Consider the following 26,932-nt stretch of genomic DNA (forward strand, 5'->3'; position numbering starts at 1 on the left):
ATGCCTGAGATTCAAGGCTCTCCGGGAAGCTCCATGCATGGAGTCACTGGCCATGAGCCGGTCATGGCCTTCTCTGTGGCGTCTCCCATGGTACACACCGACCGCACGGCCAAGTTTGACTTGCCCGTTGACTCGGAACACAAGGCAACAGTGTTCAAGCTTTTCTCATTTGCAAACCCTCACATGAGAACTTTTCACCTCTCATGGATCTCTTTCTTCACTACCTTTGTCTCCACCTTTGCGGCAGCTCCACTTGTCCCCATTATCCGGGACAACCTTAATCTCACCAAATCAGACATAGGGAACGCTGGTGTCGCCTCGGTTTCAGGTAGTATTTTCTCAAGGCTTGTGATGGGTGCCGTATGTGATATGTTGGGACCACGTTACGGATGCGCTTTCCTAATCATGCTGTCGGCACCCACCGTCTTCTGCATGTCTTTCGTCAGTGATGCTAGCGGTTACATCGCTGTCAGGTTCATGATCGGGTTTTCATTGGCTACATTCGTGTCGTGCCAGTACTGGATGAGTACCATGTTTAACAGCAAGATTATTGGGCTGGTGAACGGGACTGCAGCCGGGTGGGGGAACATGGGTGGCGGAGCCACACAACTCCTGATGCCGGTGTTGTTTGAGATCATCAAAAAGGCCGGCGCAACACCATTCACGGCATGGAGGATTGCCTTTTTCATACCTGGATGGCTTCATGTGATAATGGGGATATTGGTGTTGACTCTTGGTCAAGATTTGCCCGATGGTAACCTTGGTGCCCTTCAAAAGAAGGGTGATGTTGCAAAAGATAAATTTGGCAAGGTATAATACATACTTAATTATCTAGGATTTCTTATATTCAAGATTAATTATTATATACTTATATATTTGGGCTTGCTTTTTTTTTAAACTTGTTTCTAATTCTTATTTAGATATTGTGGTATGCTGTGACAAACTACCGGACATGGGTCTTTGTACTTCTATATGGTTACTCCATGGGTGTTGAGTTAACCATTGACAACGTCATTGCGGAATACTTCTACGATAGGTATGTACATATTGTTTTTAACTAGAGCTGTCACAATAAGTTAATTATAAACTCTATTTCTAGGAAAACTAATTAGCAGTACGTATTGTTTTTATAATCCATCACAGATTTGACCTAAAGCTTCACCTTGCGGGAATCATTGCTGCTTGTTTTGGAATGGCAAATCTTCTAGCTCGTCCCTTCGGAGGGTTCACATCGGATTACATGGCCAAAAGGTTTGGAATGCGAGGCCGGCTTTGGAACTTATGGCTTCTCCAAACCGCAGGGGGTCTTTGCTGTCTGTTCCTTGGCCTAGTCAACTCCTTGCCTCTAGCCATCACCTTTATGATGCTCTTTTCCATCGGGGCACAAGCCGCGTGTGGAGCCACATTCGGTATCATCCCTTTCATTTCCCGGAGATCACTTGGTATCATCTCTGGGATGACCGGGGCCGGTGGAAACTTCGGGTCAGGACTAACCCAATTAATATTCTTTGCCAACGCGTCATTCTCAACCGAAAAGGGGTTGACGTATATGGGTATCATGATCATGCTTGTTACGAGTACTGTCGGCTTTGTTCACTTCCCACAATGGGGAAGCATGTTTTTCCCGGCCAGTCAAGATGTGGTCAAAGGCAGTGAAGAGAATTATTATGTTTCCGAGTGGACCGAGGAGGAGAGGCAGAAAGGGATGCATCAAGCAAGTCTCAAGTTCGCTGAGAACAGCCGTTCTGAGCGTGGAGGAAAGGTGGCGTCTGCTCCAACGCCACCCCAAACCACCCCCAACCATGTCTGAAAGTTGACAAAAATTTGAGGTTTTATCTTAATAATATTATTGAGTGTGTAATATGCAAAGAAACAAGAAAACTTAATGTGTTTTCTTCAATTTGCCTGTGTTGCTCTAATTATGGATTAAATTGTTGGGGATACATTAATATCATCGGTACCAAATTGCAATTATTCATTCTTAATACAAATATTGTTAATTAGAGAGTATGTTTTTAAGGGGTGAAAACTTGGTACGATATATTACCTTTTGGTTTATCAAGTCAAAATTATCTCATTAATTTCAATCACTTTGACCTTGTTATACAAACTGCATTTTGCTATCTATCTAAAAACTGAAAAAGTCCTCTTTCCAACCGATTTTAACCCTGACGTACGCTTGGATTATTATTAATTTTCGGTTCCATAAAAGGTGCTATAATCATTATTTTGGTCAAGATAGAAGTAAAATTAGAAAGAAGAGTAAAAAAATCAAAATTAAAATTTGCCTTCCATTAAACAAACTAGCTAGGATGTAAAAGAATTATAATATTGGTATGAACTACCGAGCAAACCCCCCGTTTTTTTTTGTTTTTTATTTTTTTATTTTTATTTTTATTTTTATAGTTTTCTAGCTAGTATTACTGGATTTCATGAACTCAACCTTTTTCGCTTTGTGGTGGGTAAAAGATCATAGCCAGAGACTAGTTGCTTTATTATACATATAAATACTGGTATAAAAATGGGACGAATTTAATTAACTGAATTAATCTCAAACCCTGATCTAAACCCATGAAGTTTTTTAAATAATAAAACAACTATGTAACGTACGGAGTACTTTCTTAAAATGTTCATTTTGTATAACGACAAATTCTTACTAATCCCAAATTTGATCCCATATCCAAATATGCGGGTAACCACCAATATGATCATATTGGCTTTTCCCGTCAGGTTTTGTTATTGTAATGTGTGACCTGCCACAAACAATTAGTCTTTTGAGTGATATATTTCTTATGTTGACATATTATATATACCCTCCGTGGCGCCTAATACTCTTAAGGCACATTTGGTTCACCATATGTTTTTAAAAGAAATGGAATCTTTTGAAAGAATTGTAATCTGATGGAATGGAATTTGACGGAATTGTTGAGTCATGAATTCGCTGATAGACTCAGCGAGTAAAAGCTTCATCGAGTCTTCAGCGACCATCAATTATCTTGGAGTTAAAGGATAAGTTCAATGACTCGCCGCCATGATTTGTAAGTCAAATATGAGCGGGGATATGAAGTTAAGAAGACTGGTCCCAAGGACACGTGTTGATAGATCAAGATGAAGCTTTAATGAAATCCAACCTTACTTTTGTTTAGATTTAGTGTCAAAAACAGTTTTTCTACCTTCTAAGCATCATCACAAACATCTATTTTGGTCATATTTGATATTTGATGTAAGAATCAAAACCCTTTTTATGTTCTTCTTTTTGTATTTTTCGGTTTTTCTTTTAATACACACGCTACACCCGCCAAGTATCAAACTTTTTACGTCCAAAACGTTTAGAATCATATACTACATCTTTTGTCAAAGTTTGGTGTGATTTCGTTAACAAAATCTTGTAATATAAGAATTTTTGTACACTTTTTTATAAATTTTGTTCAAATGGGTTTTCGGGTTTAAGTCCGTTTTTTGAGTTTCTGACTTTAGTATTATTTTCTCATCATATTAGGGAGTCTAAAAGTACAATCTGATGATAAAAACACCTTCCAGATCGAAAGATACGATTAGGGTTTTCTAGAATGAATTTTGGGGAAGAACATCCCAGTTTGCGACCCCGTCAGTTTGTGACCTCGTATTTCCAATTACGACCTCGTATTTCAAATGCGACCTCGTATTTCAAATGTGACCTCGTATTTGGAAATACTACTCCAAATTTACTAGCATCTCAAATTTAGCCTCTTAAATCTAGCCTCTTAATTTCAGTTTTGTCTTTTAGTGAAATAAGACCCCAAAATCAATTTAAGACCTCAATATTCAATTGAGACCTCAGACTTCGATTACTACCTCGATTTGGTCAACCTTGGTCAACTTTGGTTGGTTTAGTCAACTTTGGTCAGTTTGGTCAACTTTAGTCGATTTGGTCAACTTAGTCAAACTTGTAACTTGGTCAACTTTGGTCAAACTTGTAAAATCTGGTCAAAGTCCAACTAGTATGCTTTTGGACAACTTAGTCAACACTTGGCGGCACGTTATGAGCACGTTTACCTATAATGAACACATACTTAATTGTGATAACTTGAAACAGATTGTTGCGTGCCGGTTACTTGCTTACTGATATCTTGCCTAACATAATCTTGTTGCTAGCATTCAGGTGAGCTTCGTAATCCCTTTTTTACATGTTTTCTCGGGGATGAAAGGATACAAAATGTTTTCTTGTAAAACATTATTTATGTGATATGATATTGTGACAACCTATTTTGACTACACGATTGATAATCTATTTTGATACATTTTGATAACATATTTGAATACATGTTGATAACATATCTTGGGATACATTTTGATAACGTGATTTGGATACATATATGATTTCATGAATTGGATACCTATTGATTTACATTATGGTTACATTATGGATATATTTGGATGCATTGGATATGTAACACCCCAAATATTTTAAGGTAAAAGAAATTAACCCCTTCTCTTAGTTTTAACATTAAATTAATTTCCTAGTATTTTATTTTTTTGGATATGGGGTTAATTTAGTTGGAACTTTAACGGATAGCGGGTAAAATACCAACCAAATTGAGAAGTGGGTCGTGGCACCCATAGGAAGTGCCAGACATCTTCTTTTGAGTATGAATCATACTTCCACTCTCATTTTCTTCTTCCCTTCATGCATTCCTTCTCATATTCTTTCAAAATCAAAGAGTAGTTCATCAAGAGCAAAATCATTAATCATCTCCACATATATTAGAAATTTACAAGCTAGGGTTTTGGTGATTTTGGGTGGTGGCTGAAAATCAAGAGGAAAAAGGGGAGAAAAAGTAATTGTAGCCTATAGTCTTGATTTAGCTCATTGAATCTTGAGGTATTGAATTCCCTTAATTTAGTTTTTATCTTTCTTTTGAATATAGGGTTCATGGATGAACCAAATTGGGGGATTTTGCTAGAAAATGAATTATGGTTCATTTTCTCCAATTCCTCAGTTAACCTAGTTGTCATTGAGTTATAAGATGTGTTTGATTATGAAATTGATAAATTCATGTGATGAATTGAGTTTGTAAGAAAAGATGAATATTACTAGTTATTGTTGTGTGAATGAAAGTGGTAGGTTGAACTACCTAATGTTATAGTTAAAGATGAAAGTAACTCAATGACAAATGGGTTGGGTTTTGGGTTTAGAAAAGGCTAGTGATTGTGAATGGCTAGGTTGAACTAGTCAAGTTGTGAATGTAAGCTTATGCATTTTTCGATATGATTTTAGGTTGAAGCTTGCTTGTGCTTGTTGTTAGCGTTATTCTCTTTGTTGCGAAGGAGGTGAGTATTCTTGCATACCTTTATGTATACGCTGGGCCAATTACCATGAGATGTGAATGTTCCAAGCATGGTAATTGGTTCGGCGTTAAGCCCATGTGGGGCATTGTTTATGAGGCCTAAGAACCTCCGGGGCCTAAGAATCCCGATAGTTGATGTGATATGAGGCCTAAGAACCTCCGGGGCCTAAGAATCCCGATAGATATGATTTGTTATGGTTGTTTAGCTTATATGGATCCATATATGTATTGATTGTGTGCAAGGTGAATATGTAAATGTGACATGACGATGCCATAGGTTACATGTGAAAGTCCTTGTACAATGCCCTCCTTCGTATTCGTAAATGTATGCAAGTATATTCACTAAGCCTTTGCTTATATTTTAGATGTTTACCCTCTTATATAAGTAGTTCCGGAGGAAGGAACTAGTGATTGTTGATTGAGGATAGTTGATTTAGAGTTTGAAGCGATTTGGACGTCTTGAAGGTAATTAGGTCATTCCCGAGCGAATGACGATCTTTTGGTATAGAAGCTTAGTTGTCCCTCATTTCTTGGCTCATGGTACATTTTAGTTTGAGGTCATGCTTTTGGGTAAATTTCTGTAAATGTTCCAATTGTAAAGTTTTTGGATAGTTGTGAATTCATAATTTTGGTCAAAAAGGTGTCAAAGTGGGTAAATGACCCGTTTGATGGAAACCTTGATTTTGTGTACTCGTTGATGTTGTAATTGTGTTTGAAATGTGTCTTTATAGTTGTTAGAATATTTGAAATTTAGTTTGTGGAAGTTGGGCAAATGAATATTATAGTTTGGAGTTGTTTGGTGTGTCAAATGGCTGGTTTTTGCATCAGGTGCAGGTCAGAAAATGCCCACTGCGGCGCAGTGGGAGTGGTCTAGACCCACTGCGGTGCAGTGGGGGGTTTTTCACCTCGCAGGTCAGAAATTTTCCACTGAATCACAGTGGAAGGTGTCCAACCCCACTGCGGCGCAGTGGGAGGTTTTTCACCTCGCAGGTCAGAAATTTTCCACTGAGTCGCAGTGGGGGTAAAAAAAAAAAAAAAAAGAGAAATTTTGTATTTTCGGTTTATCGAGTCGGGTCCTTTCAGGATACATGTTTTTGAGCACAGCTGGTTGTTGAACCGTAAGTCTCTTCCTTTGTTAGCACGACTGGTTGTAGAACCGTAAGTCCCTTCCTTTGTTAGCAAGACTGGTTGTTGAACCGTAAGTCCCTTCATAGTCAACCTTAGCCTGGTACCGTAAGTGCTGTCAGCCTTGATAAGTCCATGGCAACCTTATGATTATGTCAACCGCGATAAGTCCTTGGCAACATTGTGATTATGGCAACCTTGTGAATTATGGCAACATTGAGTATACATTAAATGCATCCCGTTATCCTGACAACCTAGACTACAATACTACGAACACATCAACCATTGTGTTGACGCTTTTAAGTATCCTTTCAGGTGCACAGGTTAAAGGTGGCTGAGGAGAGTAGCATGGAGCCTTTTTAGCAAACTTTGGACTCTAGGATTCCTTGTTGTTGCTATGTCATCTTATGTTCTTTTTGTATTAATATGGCATTATGCCTAATCTTTGATCCCCTGCGTAGGAGTTGGATTATGCTTTATTTGTGTTTGGATTTATGTTAAATGTTTGTGAAAATCTATGATAAGGACTATCTATATTTGTGGATTCATTTAATCTTCCTATGTAATATCCATGACGCGTGTACTATACGTCGCATCCCGAGTTTTCCGCCTTAGTCGGGGTGTGACACATGCCGTTTTGGGAAATAAACAAGATGAAAGAAAAAAGAACTCTGCAGATCTGATTCATCCACCAATACATAGTTGATAACCTTCATGTGTCAACATCTATTGAGTTGTCATGTGATTCTCTTCTCTGCCCATATAAAGAATCACTTGACGTAGCCGCAACTCTCGTTGGTTTGTCCACAGATAACATTAGTGTGTTTTTCTCTCTTTGTATAATTGTTAAGTTTTTGGTGTGTCGAAAAACTTAATATTTTGCTCTTTTCTTTCTTTGTAAAATCGACCATGTATTCACTGTTTAATCAATAAAACATATGATTAAACTTCTTTACTTTATTGTCTATTGTTCTTAGAGTAATTTACATTGGTCGTTAATTACATAATTGTTGCAGACTTGGGACTTTCAATTACAGTGCCTTTTACAAGAATCTTCTCTCTCATCTGGAATGTTTTTGATTTTTTGAGAGTTCAAGTGGCGGAAGGAATATGCCCAAGGAAGGGAGATTCCATCAAATGATGGAATGTTTACATTCTTACGGAATGAGATTCATACTTCTTTGAACAACTAAATGCACTAAGGAAGGGAATTCAATTCCAATTCCATCAGATTTCATCAAATTCTGTGAAACAAACACGACCTTATAGTATTAATTCTTATAGTTACTTTTATTGAGATAATCATTTGATCACATTAAAGTATCACCTTAACATTTTACAAATCTTATATATAGTTTACATGTCCAAAATGCATAACTTGGATAATAATCTAATCAAGAATTTATGAAACTCATATAGTAGTACGTGATGACTAACTTATCCAAAAAAATTTGGTGAGAAAAATTTGGAGGTTAAAGAGAAATACAAGAACCTCAAACCAAAAAGAAAAATCTATTCATGTGTAGACATTATTTTGAGAATTAAACATGAGATTTTGGTATTTAATAAGTGTTTTTTAATGTATTATCTTCACCTTCTTCCCATGATGTCACATACATAGTAAAGAAATTAAAAGCAAAAGAAAATTGAAATGAGAAGCACCGCTAATGTCCTTATCATTGTGATGGTCAAGAAAATGAAATTAAGCTTAATCACTACTGATTAAATCATTTTAGTTAGTAAACAAAAAATAATATATTATTAACTGAAGTTGTTCTTTCAAGTGGCACATAGTTAAGGAATTTTTATAGTTGTGAGTTTTGTCAATGATGGTGAAAGAGATACAAGTTTGAACTTTTAACGAGTGTGAAGGCGATGTATTATATAGTTTTCTATTTTTCTTTAACCGCAAGTTTTTATTAAAAAAAAAATTGAGAAAATTGGATAGAGGAAGAAAGGATAGAAAGTTACATAAAAAAGAGGCATTCTCGAGTTGAAAGAAAATAAAAGAAAGTTGAGAGTTGAATCTATTCTTGAGTTAGAAGTGAAGGAAAATAAAGGATAAAAAGATAAAATTTTACATTTATAGTCTTGTAGTAATTAAAACCTTTATATAAATTTGAGGAGTATAATAATAATTTCACTACTTTTCTTTTCAAATCTTGCCAAAAGTGGTAGGAAAGTTTTGGGATCAAAACACCTTTTCTTTTTCTTTCTTTCTCTTCCTTTTCTTTTAAAACAAAAACTCAAGAATGCAAAAACTAAAAGTTTCTTACTTTTTCTTTTCTTATCTTCTCAAAATAAAACTCAAGAATGGTAATGATGAACAGTAGCAAGGTGACAACGCTTAACTATATAAAAATTAATAAATAAGTGATTGGGTTACATTTTATGTATTTGTATATTATACTATAATAAAAAAAAGCAACTATTTTATTTCTAGAAGTATTGAAAAAATTGTAATATTTTCACTTACATTAACCATTTAATAAAATTACACTATCAATCTTGTATCATTTAAAATATCTCTATTAATTTTTTACATCAATTACTTTTATATCAATTATCTATACCATTTGACGTCTCATCTACCACCAAAAATCATCCCTAGCACCAGTGGAGGCACTTTAGACCCAGGAAGGGCCAAGGCCCACCCTACAAAGCCCACTACAAATAAGACGAATATGTATTTGCTTGTGAAATTTGATTTATTTAATCACTCGGCCCTCCCGAAATGTGAAGCTTAAAAACTCTAATATGAAAATCCATTTATAATTCCTGGTTTTAAGATCATTAAAGGTAAAAACCAATTATAACGTCCATAAGGCTAATATGTTATTAACTAACTTTCAATCGTGTTAAACAATGATAATTTGTTAAATTTTTTTAAGACAACCACAAAAGACAATTCTAGTTTATAATTTAGTGTTAGAACTTTAATAAAATCTTTTCTTTTAACAAGATTAGTTATTTTACTCATATTTTTCTACTATTTTCTACTAACAAAATAAATTGAAAAGTCGCATTTTTATGTTTTTTTTTTTGCAATTTATCCACATTATCATGCTTGTTTTATGCATTTTTCATTGTTATGTATCAATAGTTTCGCTGTAGTTTTAGGGCCACTTTTCTTATGCATGTTGCGTTTTGAAGTATTTTGGCAAGGCAAAAAGATTTTTGGGCCTCCCCAAGTTAAAATCCTGGCTTCGCCACTGCCTAGCACCACATCGTTGTCGCCATGAATATCACCTCATTGCGCAGATATCGTGCTATTTTTATTTAATCAAGGTTGAAGTTACATTGCCTACTAATAATCCAAAAGAAAAAGAAAAACTTCAATTTCGTTTGTGGACAATCTTTTTGGGAACGAAGAATATCTGTCATTGAACATTATCAAGAACTTTCATAAAATATAAAAGGAATAAAATAATAATAATAAATATATATATATATATATATCGTTGAGTATATATGTCGTCCAAATTGCAAATCGTAAGAAAAATTACAAAAAGCAAGGTGGTCATATCATATGAACGAGATATGTTACCCGGGAGACATTATATTTATTGTGTTTCGTACTATGTAAAAATTATTACATGCATTTAGAAACATTATTTAGCTCAAAACCTGAGTTAATATTGATTTTTTAATGGGTAAGCAATTATAAATTAGAAAAATCGACATAATAATTTTGTAATAGATTAATATATCATATAAATTCCAAAAGATAATAAGTATGGAAGTAGAATATTTAAAATAAAAAAAAAAAACAAATTAATAATACAAACATAATTAAAGCTAATTTCCCAAATCATTGAAAATAGAAAGTGAAACAAAAATAATTTATAATAATAAAACATTAACCGAAATAACATTGAAACTAATAAGTATTGCAAACAAATTTTTCGGAGATGGTTAGATGTATATATTCAAAACATACACCCTACTGGTATGTATATATATACTATGTAATAGTTCACTTGTAAAAAGATGAGATAATCTTTAAAATGTTACAAACTTACAAAATAATAATATGCAATTAAAATAAGTGATATTTTGTAAACAAATTAGAAGTAATTTAAAAGATCAAAACATAATTTGTCAAGCCTTAAAATAAGAATATAAGATGGGTCCAAAAGAAAATGAAGTGGCCCGTTAAGAAAATGAAAACTGGCCCAAAAAAATAAAATGGCCCGTTACTATTCTTTACACGCATTTCCGTACCTTTGTTTTTAATAACGGGCCCAAAGAAATAAAATGGCCTGTTACTATTCTTTACACGCATTTCCGTACCTTTGTTTTTAATATATATATATATATATATATATATTAATATATGATTTAACTCGTGCATTTGGGCTATACTACGACTTTATTTACAAGCCTTTAGTCGAGGTATCCAATTAAAATGGGCCTACTGTTGGGCTGTTAAATGTATCAATCATGGTTTGGCACAAAACTAATAGACCGTAAACTAAGAGGCCAAACATAGGCATGGTATACAGCCCAGCAATAACGCTACCATCCACAAGTAAATGGATTTGTTATTTTACTTGCGAAAACTCGTGTGATTTTTTCTTTTTGTTCATCGTCAATGAAAGTATAATTTTGAATACGTTTGTAAGTACAAATGTAAATATGAATGGCTATACTATTACCCATGTACAGAGAATTTACGATGATTAGTTTATATTTTTCTTAAATATTTAATCCAACTTGATTATTTAAACAATTAAATAATCTAGTCACTAATTTAATCTATACACATATATCTTGTAACTTTTTTAATTGTAAAAATATAGTTAGCAGTAGATATTTATAAATTATTTTGAAAAATAATACTAATAAAGAAGGTAGTGTGAGAAGTAGTCGACAAGTACGGGACAATATGTACTACTACTTATCCTACCACATGTAATGATACTCTGTGAAGGTCATTCATTTATTATTGATTTATATTTTATTACTCTTTTTACTTTTAGTCAAGAATATACAGCTGTTACAATGACCGAAAGAAAAAGCTAGATCTAAAAAATCCACTTGAATTTAAGCAACTCTAAATGTTATGTATGTTTTGGTGCAATAAAATAACGAAACTTGATAATCAGACAAGGGGAAATTTCTTATTTAATCACCAAAACATAAGCTTACAATTAATTAATTAAAAGTTACTCGTAAAACCATCTGAAGCTATATATATTTGTCAGATAAGTAAAAATAAAAGATATTTTTGATAGCTAACGTTAAGTGGGTTACGATTCTTAAGAAAAGAATTTTCAAGTTGTTCCTGTTAAATAGTCTAAAAACAACATTAACATGATAAAATGTTTGTCGTGATATCGGGCCTAGCCTCCAAAAAGAGATTTATATACCATCCCTCGGGTAGGACACTTTCAAATTAAGATGACTTCGGGATACAATTGAAAGTTTGAAACGACTCTTTTTTTTTAACAAAATTATAATAACAAGGCGGAACAATTCAAACGTCTCTTTTCTAAACAAAATAATAATAACAAGGCGGAAAAGGAAAAAATGAAGTTAGTATATATTAGAGTGAAATATGATAGATATTTTGTTGCTACATACAAAAATCTTCTGACATACCAGAGTAACCCAAAATAAAATAAACAGAAGAAGAAGGATCCAAAAGTGTCTAAAATGAAGTGTAGGGGCAAAACAGTATTTATATGACACCTACTGTCATTAAACAATTACACCATGTGATCTTATAAGCAACCGTACTTATCGCAACTGTTCCTTTTTTATTTTAGTTTTTCATCGCAAGACTATGTTGGTATTTTAAACCTCTTAAATGACTTAAATTTTTTTTTAACAATAAAGTTATTACATTTGTCAAAACTAAAAGATAAAATTAAGAGAGAATTAATGAAAAACAATTATCAAAAAGTTATGGTCTTAAAAGAATTATTAGGAGATTTAAAAAGATTAATTTTTTTTTAAAATCAAAGCAACAATAACACTCGTAACAGTTTAACCGGTTCCGATCTTAGTTCGAGACACATGCAGATTTAATATATACAATATGATGACTTATTTAAAAATCACTCATTTTCTTTAAGGGATTAATCACTGAAAGACCAACATACTTTACTTCTTGTACATGGTTACTCATCAAACTAGAAAGTTAAGCAGTATGATCAACGTACTTTTCAAATTTATACATGGTTGACCAAAAGTTTGTCGGTTGACCAGTGATAGCCGGTAACATATTTTTCTTTGAAGGATTAATCACTGGAAGACCAACATACTTTACTTTTTGTACATGGTTGCCCATCAAACCAGAAAATTAAGTTGTATGACCAACATACTTTTCAAATTTGTACATGGTTGACCAAAAGTTTAATTTTTTACCGGTTACACTATTTTTTACTGATGTAGAAATTATATGAAAATTAACTGGCCTTTTTTTATAGACATGTCGGATTCCCATTAAGCATATATGTATATAAAATACGTAAACCGCCCATTTTCTTCCGAAATTCGTTTTCCCCCCAATCTCCTTTTTCCCCCAAGACAATTTTTTTAAAATAAATAAATAAAATATTCTTAAATTTGTTCAAATACGATTTCCATATAAGTATATTAAAGTAATAACTCAGAGCCTCTCGAGGTATGCCAAAAATCTCTTTTTATTATTCAAAATATCGTTTTAACAAAAGACTCGGGCATATACAAAATAGTAGCAAAACATGGTCTACCGGAATTAACTTGAGTCCCTAGCAGATCAAGCTTCCACTTGCCCAAACAAGCATAATTAATCCAATATTGCCCTTACCACTTAAAACTACATCTAACTTTTTATTTAACTTAAAAGTTAGTTTTACTCATTTTAATGTATGTATTTATATTCGGGTACATTTTATATCATTAAAAATGAAATAACATTATTACGTCATAAATATAATTTTACACTTCTAAGTATATTACTTTTAGTATTATTTAATACTTCTGGAAAACGAGATGTTACAAACCTTCATCTCATTGCGGTTGTAATCAATCACTGAAACTTCGCACTTCATAGACATCCATAACCCTAACTTTCAGTGATTGATTACAACCGCAATGAGATGGAAGGTTGTTAGAAGAAGAAGAAGAAGAAGAAGAAGAAGAAGAAGAAGAAGAAGAAGAAGAAGAAGGAGAAGGAGGAGAAGGAGAAGAAGAAGAAGGAGGAGTAGAAGAAGGAGGAGTAGAAGAAGGAGGAGTAGAAGAAGAAGAAGGAGAAGAAGGAGAAGAAGAAGAAGAAGAAGAAGACGACGGAGAAGAAGACGGAGAAGAAGGAGGAGAAGAAGAATAAGAAGACGACATTTAATTTAGGGTTCAATTTGGGGGAAAAAGGAGATTTGGGGAAAATATGGGCGGTTTACGTATTATATATATATATATATATGCTTAGTTTTCTGGTTTGATGGGCAACCATGTACAAGAAGTAAAGTACGTTGGTCTTCCAGTGATTAATCTCTTTCTTTAATGTCAAACAATACTTATACTCTTAAATTACATAATACATGAATATCAATGATGAATTGGTGTACGTGGTGGTTTGGAATTTTTCTGATGACTTGTGGGACATAGGTTCGAATTTCTATTTTTAGCCAACTTTGAGATATAGATGTTTCTCTATGAGGGCTTGGTCTGGGTTTACCTAGGTTCAGGTTTGCCAACGTTTACTCCTATTAATCGTCATGCCTTTATGCAAATTAATTAGTTTATATGGGGTTTCCCCCATCCGGTTGAATCTTGATATCCCGTGGTTTCGGGCATACCTCTTGAGCGTGTGGTCATACGTGTTATCACTCATGTTTTGCAGAAGTGTTTAAGTTCCAAGTTTCAACATTTTATCCACTTTAGTCTTTAGATATCATGGTTGATATTTGAATCATTAACATCTAACACTGAAAGTTAAAAAAAAACAATTTCCCCTAAAATTAATATTGAATAGAAAGTCAACTTCGAGTACGGAAGGCCTACCAATGATCGTGTATGTTCATGTTCATTACCTGTTTGGAATATCAATACTTATACTCTTAAATTACATGAATACATGAATATCAATGATGAATTGGTATAGTGTTTCGAATTTCCTGATGACTTATGGGACACATTTTCGAATTTCTATTTTCAGCCAACTTTGAGATATAGATGTCCTTCTTTGAGGGCTTGGTCTGGGATATTTTTTAGAACGGCAAGGGGCTTGGTCTAGGTTTACTTGGGTTCAGGTCTGAGGAGACATAATTTACTCCTATTAATCGTCATGACTTCAGGTGGATTAGTATGGGGTTTCCCCTCATCGGGTTGAATCTTGATATCCCGTGGTTTCGGGCAATTACCTCTTCTGGTGGATTAGCACGTGGTCATACGTTTTATCACTCATGTTTTGCAAAAGTGTTCAAGTTCCAACTTTCAATATATTAGCTACTTGTTGAAATTTGAATCATTAATATATAACACTTATATTTATAAAAGGAAAATGATAAATCATCATAACCAAATAGCCTAATAATCTTTCTAATACGTTAAGATGGTGATATGTGGTATCCATTAATTCGATCCTTTTCCTAATTATCGTACCCCCTGATTTTTTCACATATCATCATCCTATAGTTAGAAAAATTATCAGACTATTTGGTTAGCAGGATTAATCATTTCTATAATAAAAGAAACAATTTCCCCTAAAATTCATATCGAATAAAGTCAACTTCGAGTACGGAAGGCCCACCAATGATCGTGCATGTTCATTGCCTGTTTACTCAATTTTTCCTTCTTTGACAACGTGTACCTAACGTCCAAGATTCATTACAACATTGTTCGTCATCATAATATCTCATCTCTCACCATATTTTTAACTTTTTCTTTTTTTTAACCAACTCTTACTATTTCAAACCACATGATTATGTAGTTTGATTTTGTTTATAAGATATACTCGATCTTTACGTATAGTGTTTTTTTAACGATATATTATTCCACCTCTACGGTTAAATTATACGAATATATTATATATGGGATAAAAGTTAAGCTCAGGACTCTAAAAAATCTCTTATTAATTCATCTCATAAATGTTAGAAGTGAGACTTGTACCTAGCTAGGTGGATATTTACGTATAACATATCTTAAGTATCCCTCGTTAATCAATAGCTAGACCGAATTTTTTTTGATGTTTAAATTTTGCAAAGCATAAACATAAATGTTATGATTAACATACAAATTTCTTTTTGATTTTTAAATTTTGCCAAGCATAATAGTTCTTACACATATTTTGTTAATGTGGGACTGAAGTAGTAACAAGAAGTAGTGACAAGAGAGAGATCAGGTGGAGATATTCGACGCTGCCTCTACCACTAACACTCGTCTCCCACCACAACATCGTTGCTGTCAAAATCACCGCGCACATTTGTGCAGAGTACATCATGTCATGCTTATATGCATAAAAGAAGAAACTCATGTTTTGATTTGTCATGTCATATTTATCAAATAAAGGGTCCACCGTGTTATATTTACATTGGAGTTTATCTTAATCCAACTAGATATGAGTCATAGATCGATTTCACATTGATAGGGTATATGTATAATGTATTCCACCCCCATATAAAATAAAGTATACACATAGTATCTGTACAATATAATGGTGATGATAACAACGACAATGGTGACAGCGAGAGAACTTTCTAATTCGAAAAACTGATATAATAGGTTAATGGAGATATTTAAAAAAAATAAATTATTAATAGTGTAATATAATGATTAAAGGTATTTTAGACATTTTTCCCAGTAACTTTTAACATGTGGCTATTTTGCCTCATGCGAGAGAACTTTCTGACTCGAACCGAATCAAGACAAGACTTTCTGATATTTAATTCACATGTTAAAAAAAATATTATACAAATCACTTAATTAATGATGAGTTAATTAGGTTTATTCAAGACGAAGAATTTGCATGTGCAAGGTCCGTTAATTAAGACGTGCCACTAATTTTAAGTGTGGTGATTCATTTTGTCACTAGTGGAATTATTTTACTCAATGATCGTTTACATCATTATTTTTATAAATAAGTTAGCAAGAAAAATAGTTTTAAATATTTAATGCTAGATTTTAATTTTGTGTATACATATGCTTAAATTTTTATAACAGCGAGTTAGTAGTTAGTATTAGAAACATCATAGTAAATTCAATTAGATAGTATATGAAGTTCAAACCACGCATCCCTGAGATGAAATCCAAGATTCTCAAAAACCCCAAACCCATACACATTATATACTAAATTGTAAGAGAAATTTTACTATAGCTAAAAGTACCCATTTTATAACTTGAGGTAAACTATATATCGTGTAGATAAAACAAAAGCATTAAGTTTTAATAATTGTAAGTGTAGTCACAAAATCTGCTCAAATCCGGTCCTTTTTTGTAACAATCGTCGGCGGCTATTATATTATTATTACCTAAGACAACTTTAACTATACAGTAGTTAATAGTATAATTTAATAGCTTAAGGTGCAACTATCTATTTCGTAGATAAAACGAAAACAATGAAGAGCTTTAACAGTCTTTAAGTGTAGTCACAAAATCTATTTCAAATCAGATCCTTTTCCTTAACGGCCGTCAACAACCGTTACATAACTTACTATAATTTAACAAAATCTACTTATAATATGTTATGCCCGCAATAAATTGTGGGTATAATTACTAGTTTTTATGTAGATTGTAACATGACACAAGTGATCTTTATAAGAATTACATTATTTTAATATATGAATGTTTAACATTATAAATTCACCTTTTTAAATATGTAACTATTGACGGTATTATAGATATACAACCCCTTTTGAAAAAATTATGATATTTTTAGGTTTTATTATTTTAAGTTTTACGAGTAATATCTTTTACAACATATTTTAAATTTCCAAATACAAAAATATCCGAGATTTCTAGAAATTTGGTATATGAAGTTTTGATAGATTTGGATTGGATATCAAAATCCAGTAATAAACAATATTTTAATGGAAATGTTAAATGTAGCTCCCGAGGTTAAAGTTAATTTGTTTAAACATGCATGATATTGTTTTACTCTGATATTTAAACATATTTTCAGGAAGTGGTTATATGAAATGTATAACACTTTTAAACATGTCGTTACAACTTAAACTTAGCCCATAGAGCTATGTTTATCATTTCCCAATTTTAATTATCCAAATTAGTTTAGACACCCTTAGGACTCTTCCTTGTGTTTACACATCAAAATGGATTGAAAATGATATATGAAAGAAGCGAAGGACTCAAAAATCCAACATCGATTAATGTAGACATATGGGAGACAGAGAAATATTTCAGTACGGTGCAACTATAGATGTATACCTTTAACTTTTTGCAAAATTTACATATATATATATCCTATTTTTAAAACTTAATTACATATCTATCAAAAAAAATATTTTAGAAGCATTGTATTTGATGCATTAAAAATTTAAATTTTGGATAAATATGTAATTATATCTCTTAAGTAGGATATATATGTAAATTTTCCTAACTTTAAAACAAACGAGTACAAAATTGTGTTAGGTTCAATGGGTTTTGATCATTTGAAAACTAAAATTTTTGTGAAAACTAGAAAAGTAACAAAACACATTGTGATCTGAATTTAACACAATGTGTTTTTAATATGTTTTTCGAAAACACATTGTGTTAAATTCATATCACATATATTGTGTTTGAACAATTTTTCGATTTACATCGCTATAAAAAACACACCGTGATTTAAAACTTAACGCAACGTATTTTAGGTTACACAATAAAAACACATTGTGTTTTATAAAAACACATTGTGTTAAATCTAGATCACAATGTGTTTTAGTCAGTTTTCTAGTTTTCACAAAAAATTTAGTTTTCAAATGATTATTTTACTTAGGTTCGATACCTTTGGATGATTGAAGCAACAACCGTCTACAACGCAATGTTGTCAACGCACATTATCACTGATATGAGGTAATCAGTTTTTTTAATTGAAAAAAAAAGTAATCCATATTAATAGAATTAATTATTTTGTACTAGCTATTTTGTTATGAAACACTACATTTAATTTTGTACAGCTCGATTAATCCGAATCTAGAGAGTATGCTTTGATAACAGTTCTGGTTATGATTGCTGCTGGTATGTCCCATTTTTTGAAGGAAAAGAAAATTCACAGAAAGCTTATTATAACCAAAAAAAATTTCAATATATGAAAGCTGACATTTGGAAATTTGTCTCAAAAACATCAAAGTGATTATATAAAAAAAACACTATATATTCCTGTCTATTCGTGTTTAAAAAGATAGTGGTAATATGCTAGAAACGTACTCCGTATAAAATCTCTTTGTGTTCTTATTAAAGTAAGATTACTAGACTTTAAATATTAAGGATTAATTAAGAAGTTACGTACTCAGAACAACTTAAGGTGCAAAATTACAGTCCTTTTGATATGAAAAAAGAGAAATTAATTATTATACACTTTAAGTTCTTTAACACATATATATAGTATTACATTAAAACCCAAGTGGTAAACAAGCTAGCTTTAATGAATTGAAGGTCAACTCTCCATAATTAAGCCTTCAAATTTCTATATATACCCTTTACCAGCCTCTTTTCATAAGCACACCTACAGCTTAATCTTCTTATCTGACTATCAAATAGCCACTTGCTCTTTTCTTCAAGTTTTTTCATTCCCCCAAACATTTCTGATTATCATCAGAAAAAAACCAAGCAAAAATGGTATCCTTAACCACTACAAATGAACATGAAGAAGTCATAACCATCCCTCCAAGGCGGACGACGACATTCGCTCTGCCTGTGGATTCCCAAAACAAAGCCACAGAGATGAAAATATTCTCTGTGGCTCAACCACACATGAGAGCTTTCCATCTCTCATGGCTTTCTTTTTGCACTTGTGTTATCTCAACCTTTGCAGCTGCCCCTCTTGTCCCCATTATCCGGGACAACCTTAACCTGACACGATCTGACATCTCTAATGCTGGAATTGCCTCCGTATCTGGAAGCATCCTCTCTCGCCTTGTAATGGGAGTACTATGTGACCTTATTGGTCCGAGGTACGGTTGTGCAGTGATCAACATGCTTGCGGCACCCGTGGTCTTCAGCGTCTCCTTTGTGGCAGACGCTGGAGGTTATATGGCGGTGAGGTTCATGATTGGGTTCTCGTTGGCCACATTCGTGTCGTGCCAATATTGGACTAGTGTGATGTTCAATGGGAAGATAATTGGGGTGGTGAATGGGTTGTCGGCCGGGTGGGGAGATCTTGGAGGTGGGGTTACGCAATTGCTTATGCCGGTCCTCTTCCATGTCATAACTAACATGCTTGAAGCCACACCATTTATGGCTTGGCGGATTGCGTTTTTCATTCCTGGCTGGTTTCATTTGATTGTTGGTGTTCTTGTGTTGGCTTACGGCCAAGACTTACCTGATGGCAACTTTGCTCAAATTCGAAAGGATGGACAAGCCTCAAAGGACAAATTCTCTAAGGTAATTAATTCACTAATTAAATAATTATTTCCCACCTAGCTAAGAGACTTTAATTTATATGTCAAATGTTTTAGATACGCATCTTGATTAACTTTTTTCGTTGAATCGATCTCTACTACATACAGGTGTTCCAAAATGCAATCACAAATTACAGGACATGGGTGTTTTTCTTGATTTATGGATATTCAATGGGAGTCCAATTGTGCTTGAATAATGTTATTTCTGAATACTTCTATGATAGGTATATAACTCTATATATAGCTTTGGTTTTTGGTTTATTGGTTCACCAAGTCACATTTATATATATAGCTAGCTAGCTAGATTGTTATTTATTGACTTCATTTCATTCCATAATGTGCAATATATATATGTATATAGGTTTAGCTTAAAGCTACACACAGCCGGAGTAGTGGCAGCTAGTTTTGGAATAGCTAACTTCATTACCCGTCCATTCGGTGGCTATGCATCCGATCTAGCAGCTCGTAAATTCGGAATGAGGGGAAGGTTATGGACATTATATATCACACAAACACTAGGAGGAGTTTTTTGCATATGGTTTGGCCGAGCCAACTCTCTACCGCTCGCGATCTTTTCAATGATGCTCATGGCCTCAGGGGCACAAATGGCTTGTGGCGCGACTTATGGCATCATTCCTTTCGTTTCACGACGTTCTCTTGGCATTCTCTCCGGTCTAACCGGAGCCGGTGGCAATGTTGGTGGTGGTTTAACACAACTTTTGTTTTTCTCTGGCACTCGGTTTTCAACTGCGTGGGGACTAACATGGATGGGTGTGATGACCGTGGTTTTAACGATTCCGGTGGCTTTCATCCATTTCCCACAATGGGGAAGCATGTTTTTACCTGCTTCAAAGAATGAAGAATATAATGAAGAGTATTATTATGGGTTGGAGTATAGTGAAGAAGAGAAAGAGATGGGAATGCACATTGGAAGTATGAAGTTTGCCGAGAATAGCCGGGCGGAGCGTGGGAAGAGATCGGCTGTATCCGTCGCAGAAACCCCGCCGAATACCACGCCGAACCACCACGTTTAAAGTAATAGTTGAATTTAAAAGGTTTTGTGATGAAGAAGTAAAGAAATTATAATTAAAAAAAAAAAATAGTATAAGGCATCATAACATGTGGTCGAATAGGCAACCGTACGTATTTTCAACTGGTGCTTATTGTTTATTAATTCTTTCTAGTGATCTTCTTCTAATCAAAACTGTACTCCTAGCACGTATTATTGTTCTAAAAATGTACTTTTTTTAATTACGTAATGAATGAATCTAATTCCTTGATGTGATTCAATTTGGAATTTTATACTTTCGACTTTAGTTTTGAAAGATATAGTAAATTTTGTAGTTTCAAGAATTAGTTTTCTTTCGATTAGCACAAAATCAATCACTTATTTTTTCTTTTTTGATTGCTTTCGTTTAGAAATCCTTTTTCTTATAAACTCTTTCTCTTAATAAAATTTTCTAAGAAAAAATCTATATGTATAAATCTCTTAATATATAATAATACATGTAAAAAATCTTAATCAGGTAGTTGGAAGGCTTTAAAATATTGAATTTAAAGTTGAATGAGAACAATAAATATATATAGAGAGAGTTAAGGTGAGAAGACAATACTTAATCAGGTAGTTGGATGAGAACAATAAATATATAATGAGAACAATAAAAATTAGTTGGATGAGAACAATAAATATATAATGAGAACAATAAAAATCTTAATCAGGTAGTTGGAAGGCTTTAAAAATATTGAATTTAAAGGTTTACAAAATATATAATTTGATGGTGAGAAGACAATACTTAATTACTTATAGAGTTGAGGTGTTGCAACATTTTGAGATAAATGTGGGAAAAGATCAGTAACTTTCTTAATAACCTTTTCTTTATGGCTATATAATGCTAGGTAGGTGTACTATTATTAATTGAATCACATGTGTCAGTGATTAAAAAATTTCTAGAAAGGGTAAGTTATTTTATGATTTGGGTGGTTTAAATGTGTACAGTGATATTCTGTTTCAAACCCGACGTGGTGACGTAGCAGTACGTTATCAGCTTAAAAGTTTGCAAGAAAACTATATGGTTGTGGAGCATGTGTTGACTAGTTGGGCTGCACTCTTGAACCTTGAAGAAGACAAAAGAAGTCGAGACTCTCCATACAGACTATTCTGCTACCTGACAACCCTGGTACGTACACTGAACTCCTAAAATTCATATACTGTTATTTGTATGTTCAAAAACATGTATACAAATAAAAAACAATTTGGTATGATTTTCAGAAGGATATTTTTCGTGAAAAGAAGATGGACGATGGGCAACGTTTAAAAGTCTTCGCCTCAAAAATCAGTGACGTGGTGAACGGAGACAAGGCTCTGATGAAATTTAATGAATTTGATATGGTATGGAATAGTATAAACAATACTAATATGTGTGGAAGTTGTACATCAATTAAAGGTTTTTATTGTTTATACCGTATTTGAGTTTGTTAAATGCAGGTCTTTTTCCCGCTGTTAGCAGGATATCGTTACTTCTTGGTAGTATACGATTTTAGGTATGGGGAGATAGATGTTATAGATAATCATAAGGAAAAGAAGGAGAATAACAAAAAAAAATATGCAGCCTACATAAGGATATTGGTAATGTAGTAAAAAGTTTTGAATTTCTTATTTGAAAAACTTTTATAAGCCTAACATGTAATTGAAATTGTTATGTGTATTGATGGAAAATTTCAAATTTATAATTGTAGACCAAGGTGTTTGTGGAGTATTTGAAGAGTGTAGGAAATGCCAAATGGGAAAGAGTTGTGAATGCAGTTCCAAGTATCCTTGAAATGAATTGGCAAACAACAAAAAATGAAGTTGATTGTGTGGTTTTTGTGATGAGACACATGGAAACGTACATGGGAGAGGCTGGCACGAAGTGGGATTGTGGACTGGATGTAGAAGGGAAAAGTCAGAAAACACAGTTGGCCAAATTGCAAAAGAAGTATGCACTTAAACTGTTATTGTTAGAACACAATGTCTGCCGGGAAATGAACTTGCAAGCTGCCAAAAACAAGAAGTGAATTTTGCTAAGTTATCTATGGTATTAGGGGATTTTATAATAAGGTTTATTATGTATTTTTGTTTAAAGACTATGTTATCGTTTATCCGTCTGGATGTTGATGGTTTTTAAGACTATATTATCGTTTATGTTATTAGGTTTTTAAGACTATTCCGTGGGGCTGTTCTTTTTTTTTTTTTTTATTTTACTCCTGAAGTAATCTAGTATATTCATGTACTTGATACTTGTTTGTACTTTACTTCCGGAATATATGTGTCGTTGGGCAGTAAACACATTATGTTATTACATATTATTTACAATTATTAGCTATGTTAAAATGAAGGCAGTTTTTTATTCCTTTTATCAACACAGTATGTTCATGGTAGTATTCATGTGTTCTTCAAAGTTAGTACACATGTTTTAGTTATTTGTCGAGTGATGTTTCAGTTAAGGTACATGTTTCTTTTGGAAAAATGTGTCTTATTAGGTACATGTGTACTAAACATATGTGTTTGTCTTTGTATACATGTTTGTTGGGTGTGGACATGTGTGGACCGAGTTGCATATTTGGTACACAACGTTTTACATGTTCTTATTATTATCAAAAGGTTTACAAAATCCAAAGAAGGACCACATATTTAAACATAGTTTTAGTTTTATTGGGAGAATTATTCGTCTTTGTAACACTTAGAAAGTCAGTGTTGTTGAAAGATTAGATTTAAGAGACATATGGACATAGTAGCAGTCATATTAAATATCAAAATATCATTGAAAAATGGAAGAATCTCGGAAGTTGTTATAGTTTAACAAGATTACAACTAACAATTGCACAAAATTCATGAACTTTAAGGGAAAAAAACATGAAAGCAAGTTTCAATGAAAGAATCACATGATAAAATCACATGTGTGCGTTACCCTTGTTATGCCCTCTTTGCAGCAGCCCGAGCTTCATCTTCATCTCTTTTCTTGATTTCACAGTTCCGTATGTCATGGTTGTCTTGAACCTCCTTACAATAAGTGCACTTGCGCATCTGTCGTTTACGTTTATTGACATGCTTCTCACCTGGATTGGCGTATCTTTTGCCACTATTGCTTCCCGAACCTTTGGTGTTGCTTCCTGAACCTTTGTTGTTGATATCTTTGGGAGCAAACAAGACACATTTCTCGGGTACAGTTACCCAAGAAGGTCCATGAAAACTTGCTCGTCATCTACCACAGGATCAGCTCTAGGTAGAGTGGAAAGTGTGGATTCTGGTAGTTTGTTAACCTTGTCCACAAAGGAGGCGAACATCACGGGATCATGTCTTAGCCTGCTAAAACACTTTTCAATGCCTGATATTGCTTGGCTACTAATCTCGTCTACTTGAGCATGCTTGTTAACATATCTATGTTGTTTATCTAACAGATGACGTGGAAGTACATTACGCCTCCAACGACGCATTATGTACTGGTCTGGTATAACGTCAACGTTTTTACTCTTGAGGACACAAAATATATGGCGACACAAGTAGCCATGGCGTCCAAAAAGGTTACAACTACAGGTTATGGATCCATCGTCCTTGTTTCGAATAACCTAATAACCAGAAAACAAAAGTGTCCCATTTAGGATGAGATTCTTATTAACAATGCGCCTACAAACTAGTTCACTCAAACGATGTAACTGTTGGTTTGGAAGATACTTTACCTTATACTTCAGATGAGCTTTGGACGCTGTAAGTGAGTGACTGACCTGGTATACTTCGTTCGCATCATCTGACTGAACAAGCTGCTATGAACCGACCCACCCACCTTTGTAAATCTCCTTCTGAACTTTAAAGAATATACTTCGGGTGTATACGTTAGCAGCAAACCTCTCAATTGCTAGTGGGGATATCATCCTTGCAGTTGTTCTCGATGTATGATCATCAAGAGCACCTTGTGCGTGCCTTTGCTTCTCCATAGCAGTCTCAAAGCACAACATGAATTGAACAAGTGTGTTACTTTTGTGGGAGAAAACTTTAAAGAATGCATTAGAACTCTCAGACCTTGACGTTGTTTTCATTAGACAACACATGGGCAAATGGTTAAAGTATGCTGGAATCCATGACTGTCGTAACTGAAACATGTCTGATAACCAGTTGTTATCTTCTAACTGAAACTCTTTAATCAATGCCATCCATCTATTCTCAAACTCCTCGGGCTCAAGGAAAACATTTCACACAAGCTTGTGTAGACGCTTCTGTAAATCAGTGTTATTAAGCAAGTCCGAACAAACCTTAGACGAATACAAATAAAAAATTTAAATTAAACACATGTATTTTGTAAGGTAACATATGAAAAAAAAAACTCATGAAAACATAAGAAATGTTTCACACTTCATATAACAGTATAAACAAACATCAACATGTGTGTGCACCTATGTAATTTCAAAAAAGTACCTTCAATGGGAGTTTTTTCATTATGTGCCACATGCATAGCTGTGTTGTGACTCGTTCATAATTGTTTTGACAGCTTCAAACATCGCCGGATCCTGGTCTGTTAAAACCAATCTCGGTTGTCTGTTGTGTGACTTTAAAAATACGTTGAGTAGCCACGAATAAGACTCGATGTTCTCATTCTTCAACAAGCCTGCTCCAAATGTGACACATCTGTTGTGATTGTCAATACCAGTGAATGGGACGAACACCATACAGTACCTAGAAAGTAATAGACTAATGATTAGGGGACCTTATTGACACAAAAAAATGGATGTCAAAAAAATGATTATTATCCTTACTTGTTGGTTTTGTATGTTGCATCAAAACATATTACATCACCAAACTCTTTGTAGTTACACTTCATTGTCTCGTCGGCCCAAAATAAACCAATTAGCTCATTATTATCACATTTGTAATCGAACGAAAACTCAGGAAGACATACTTTCCTATTTCTAAACTTATCGACCACCATTTGGGCATCCCTGTCACCAATGAACATATTCAACTTCGCCTTCTAGTTTTTAAAGTCAGTAACAGTACCTCGAACTTTATCATATCCTCCTTTAAGGGCTGCACGCAAACGATGAGCTTTAGTCGCACTGATATTGTTCGTGGACACGGACTGAATAAAGACTTTCTCATCAAATGTCAACTGCCTCCGTGCCCGAGATAAATGGCTGTGATTATCATCAATCAAGGGATGGTTATGTTCCTCGACAAATTCATATAACTGGTAGCTTTCTGTTCCTTTCATCAACTTCAACTTAATACGGGCCATACATTTAGTAACCTTGTAGTTAGAGTTCCGCTGCAGTCTACCTATTTCATTATCATTGTTAACAAGTGTGTCTGCAGCGTTCTTTTTCTTTGGCTCACCTGCTTTATGGCAAAGAAAATACTTGTGAGTTAAAACACCATGAACCCTCTTTACAGAACCTCTGCGTACATCAAACCCAGCCTTCTCCGCATACGTCTTATACATGGCTAAGGCATCCTTTGGGTCGGCCCATACAGATTCAACAACAGGCTTGAAGTCTTCAGGGACATGATCTGGTCTCCAAAACCGGGTGCCATTTGGTGTTTCATGACTTTCGTCATCAAAACTACCATTTGAATCAGATATAGGTGCAAAATCCCCATCTAAAAAAAGGAAAAAATATGAGCTTAAACAAATAAGATGACTTGAATAAGAAAATATGAGTTTAAACAAATAAGATATAGGGAGTCTTTTAATCCTATGATATATTACTGCTAGTTTTGATTTAGATACATGTGTATGGTAACGACTCAACACACAAAACCCAGAATCATAAAAAAAAAAAGATTGTATATAATTATAACAAACCCTTTTAAACATACACATATCAAACCTAAAATTTCCAACGGGTTCCGGGGATATTATTTTTCATTCTTAATCTAGCAAAAACAACAAGTAGACATAAAAAAATGTG

At 33.7% G+C, this 26,932-nt stretch overlaps 2 protein-coding genes across 2 annotated transcripts; both read left to right on the forward strand.

Annotated features, from left to right (window-relative positions):
- LOC122580911 (high-affinity nitrate transporter 2.1-like) lies at positions 1-1,810 on the forward strand. The gene is made up of 3 exons (XM_043753056.1): positions 1-810; positions 921-1,036; positions 1,144-1,810. The coding sequence occupies exons 1-3, from the start codon at positions 1-3 to the stop codon at positions 1,808-1,810; spliced, it is 1,593 nt and encodes a 530-aa protein (XP_043608991.1).
- A 17,398-nt stretch (positions 1,811-19,208) lies between these two features.
- On the forward strand, positions 19,209-21,146 carry LOC122583562 (high affinity nitrate transporter 2.3-like). The gene is made up of 3 exons (XM_043755953.1): positions 19,209-19,976; positions 20,102-20,217; positions 20,355-21,146. Exons 1-3 carry the CDS (start codon positions 19,209-19,211, stop codon positions 21,025-21,027), a joined length of 1,557 nt encoding a protein of 518 aa, XP_043611888.1. The 3' UTR covers positions 21,028-21,146.
- The last annotated feature ends 5,786 nt before the right edge of the window (positions 21,147-26,932 follow it).

Source organism: Erigeron canadensis, chromosome 9, assembly GCF_010389155.1.
Source record: "Erigeron canadensis isolate Cc75 chromosome 9, C_canadensis_v1, whole genome shotgun sequence".
NCBI lineage: Eukaryota > Viridiplantae > Streptophyta > Magnoliopsida > Asterales > Asteraceae > Erigeron > Erigeron canadensis.

Excerpts from the sequence above, each read along its gene's own strand:
- LOC122583562 (XM_043755953.1), top strand. The coding sequence starts at position 19,209 with ATGGTATCCTTAACCACTACAAATGAACATGAAGAAGTCATAACCATC. Across the intron at positions 19,977-20,101 it reads CAAAGGACAAATTCTCTAAG|GTGTTCCAAAATGCAATCAC; the intron begins GTAATTAATTCA and ends TACTACATACAG. Across the intron at positions 20,218-20,354 it reads TCTGAATACTTCTATGATAG|GTTTAGCTTAAAGCTACACA; the intron begins GTATATAACTCT and ends ATATGTATATAG.
- LOC122580911 (XM_043753056.1), top strand. The coding sequence starts at position 1 with ATGCCTGAGATTCAAGGCTCTCCGGGAAGCTCCATGCATGGAGTCACT. Across the intron at positions 811-920 it reads CAAAAGATAAATTTGGCAAG|ATATTGTGGTATGCTGTGAC; the intron begins GTATAATACATA and ends ATTCTTATTTAG. Across the intron at positions 1,037-1,143 it reads GCGGAATACTTCTACGATAG|ATTTGACCTAAAGCTTCACC; the intron begins GTATGTACATAT and ends AATCCATCACAG.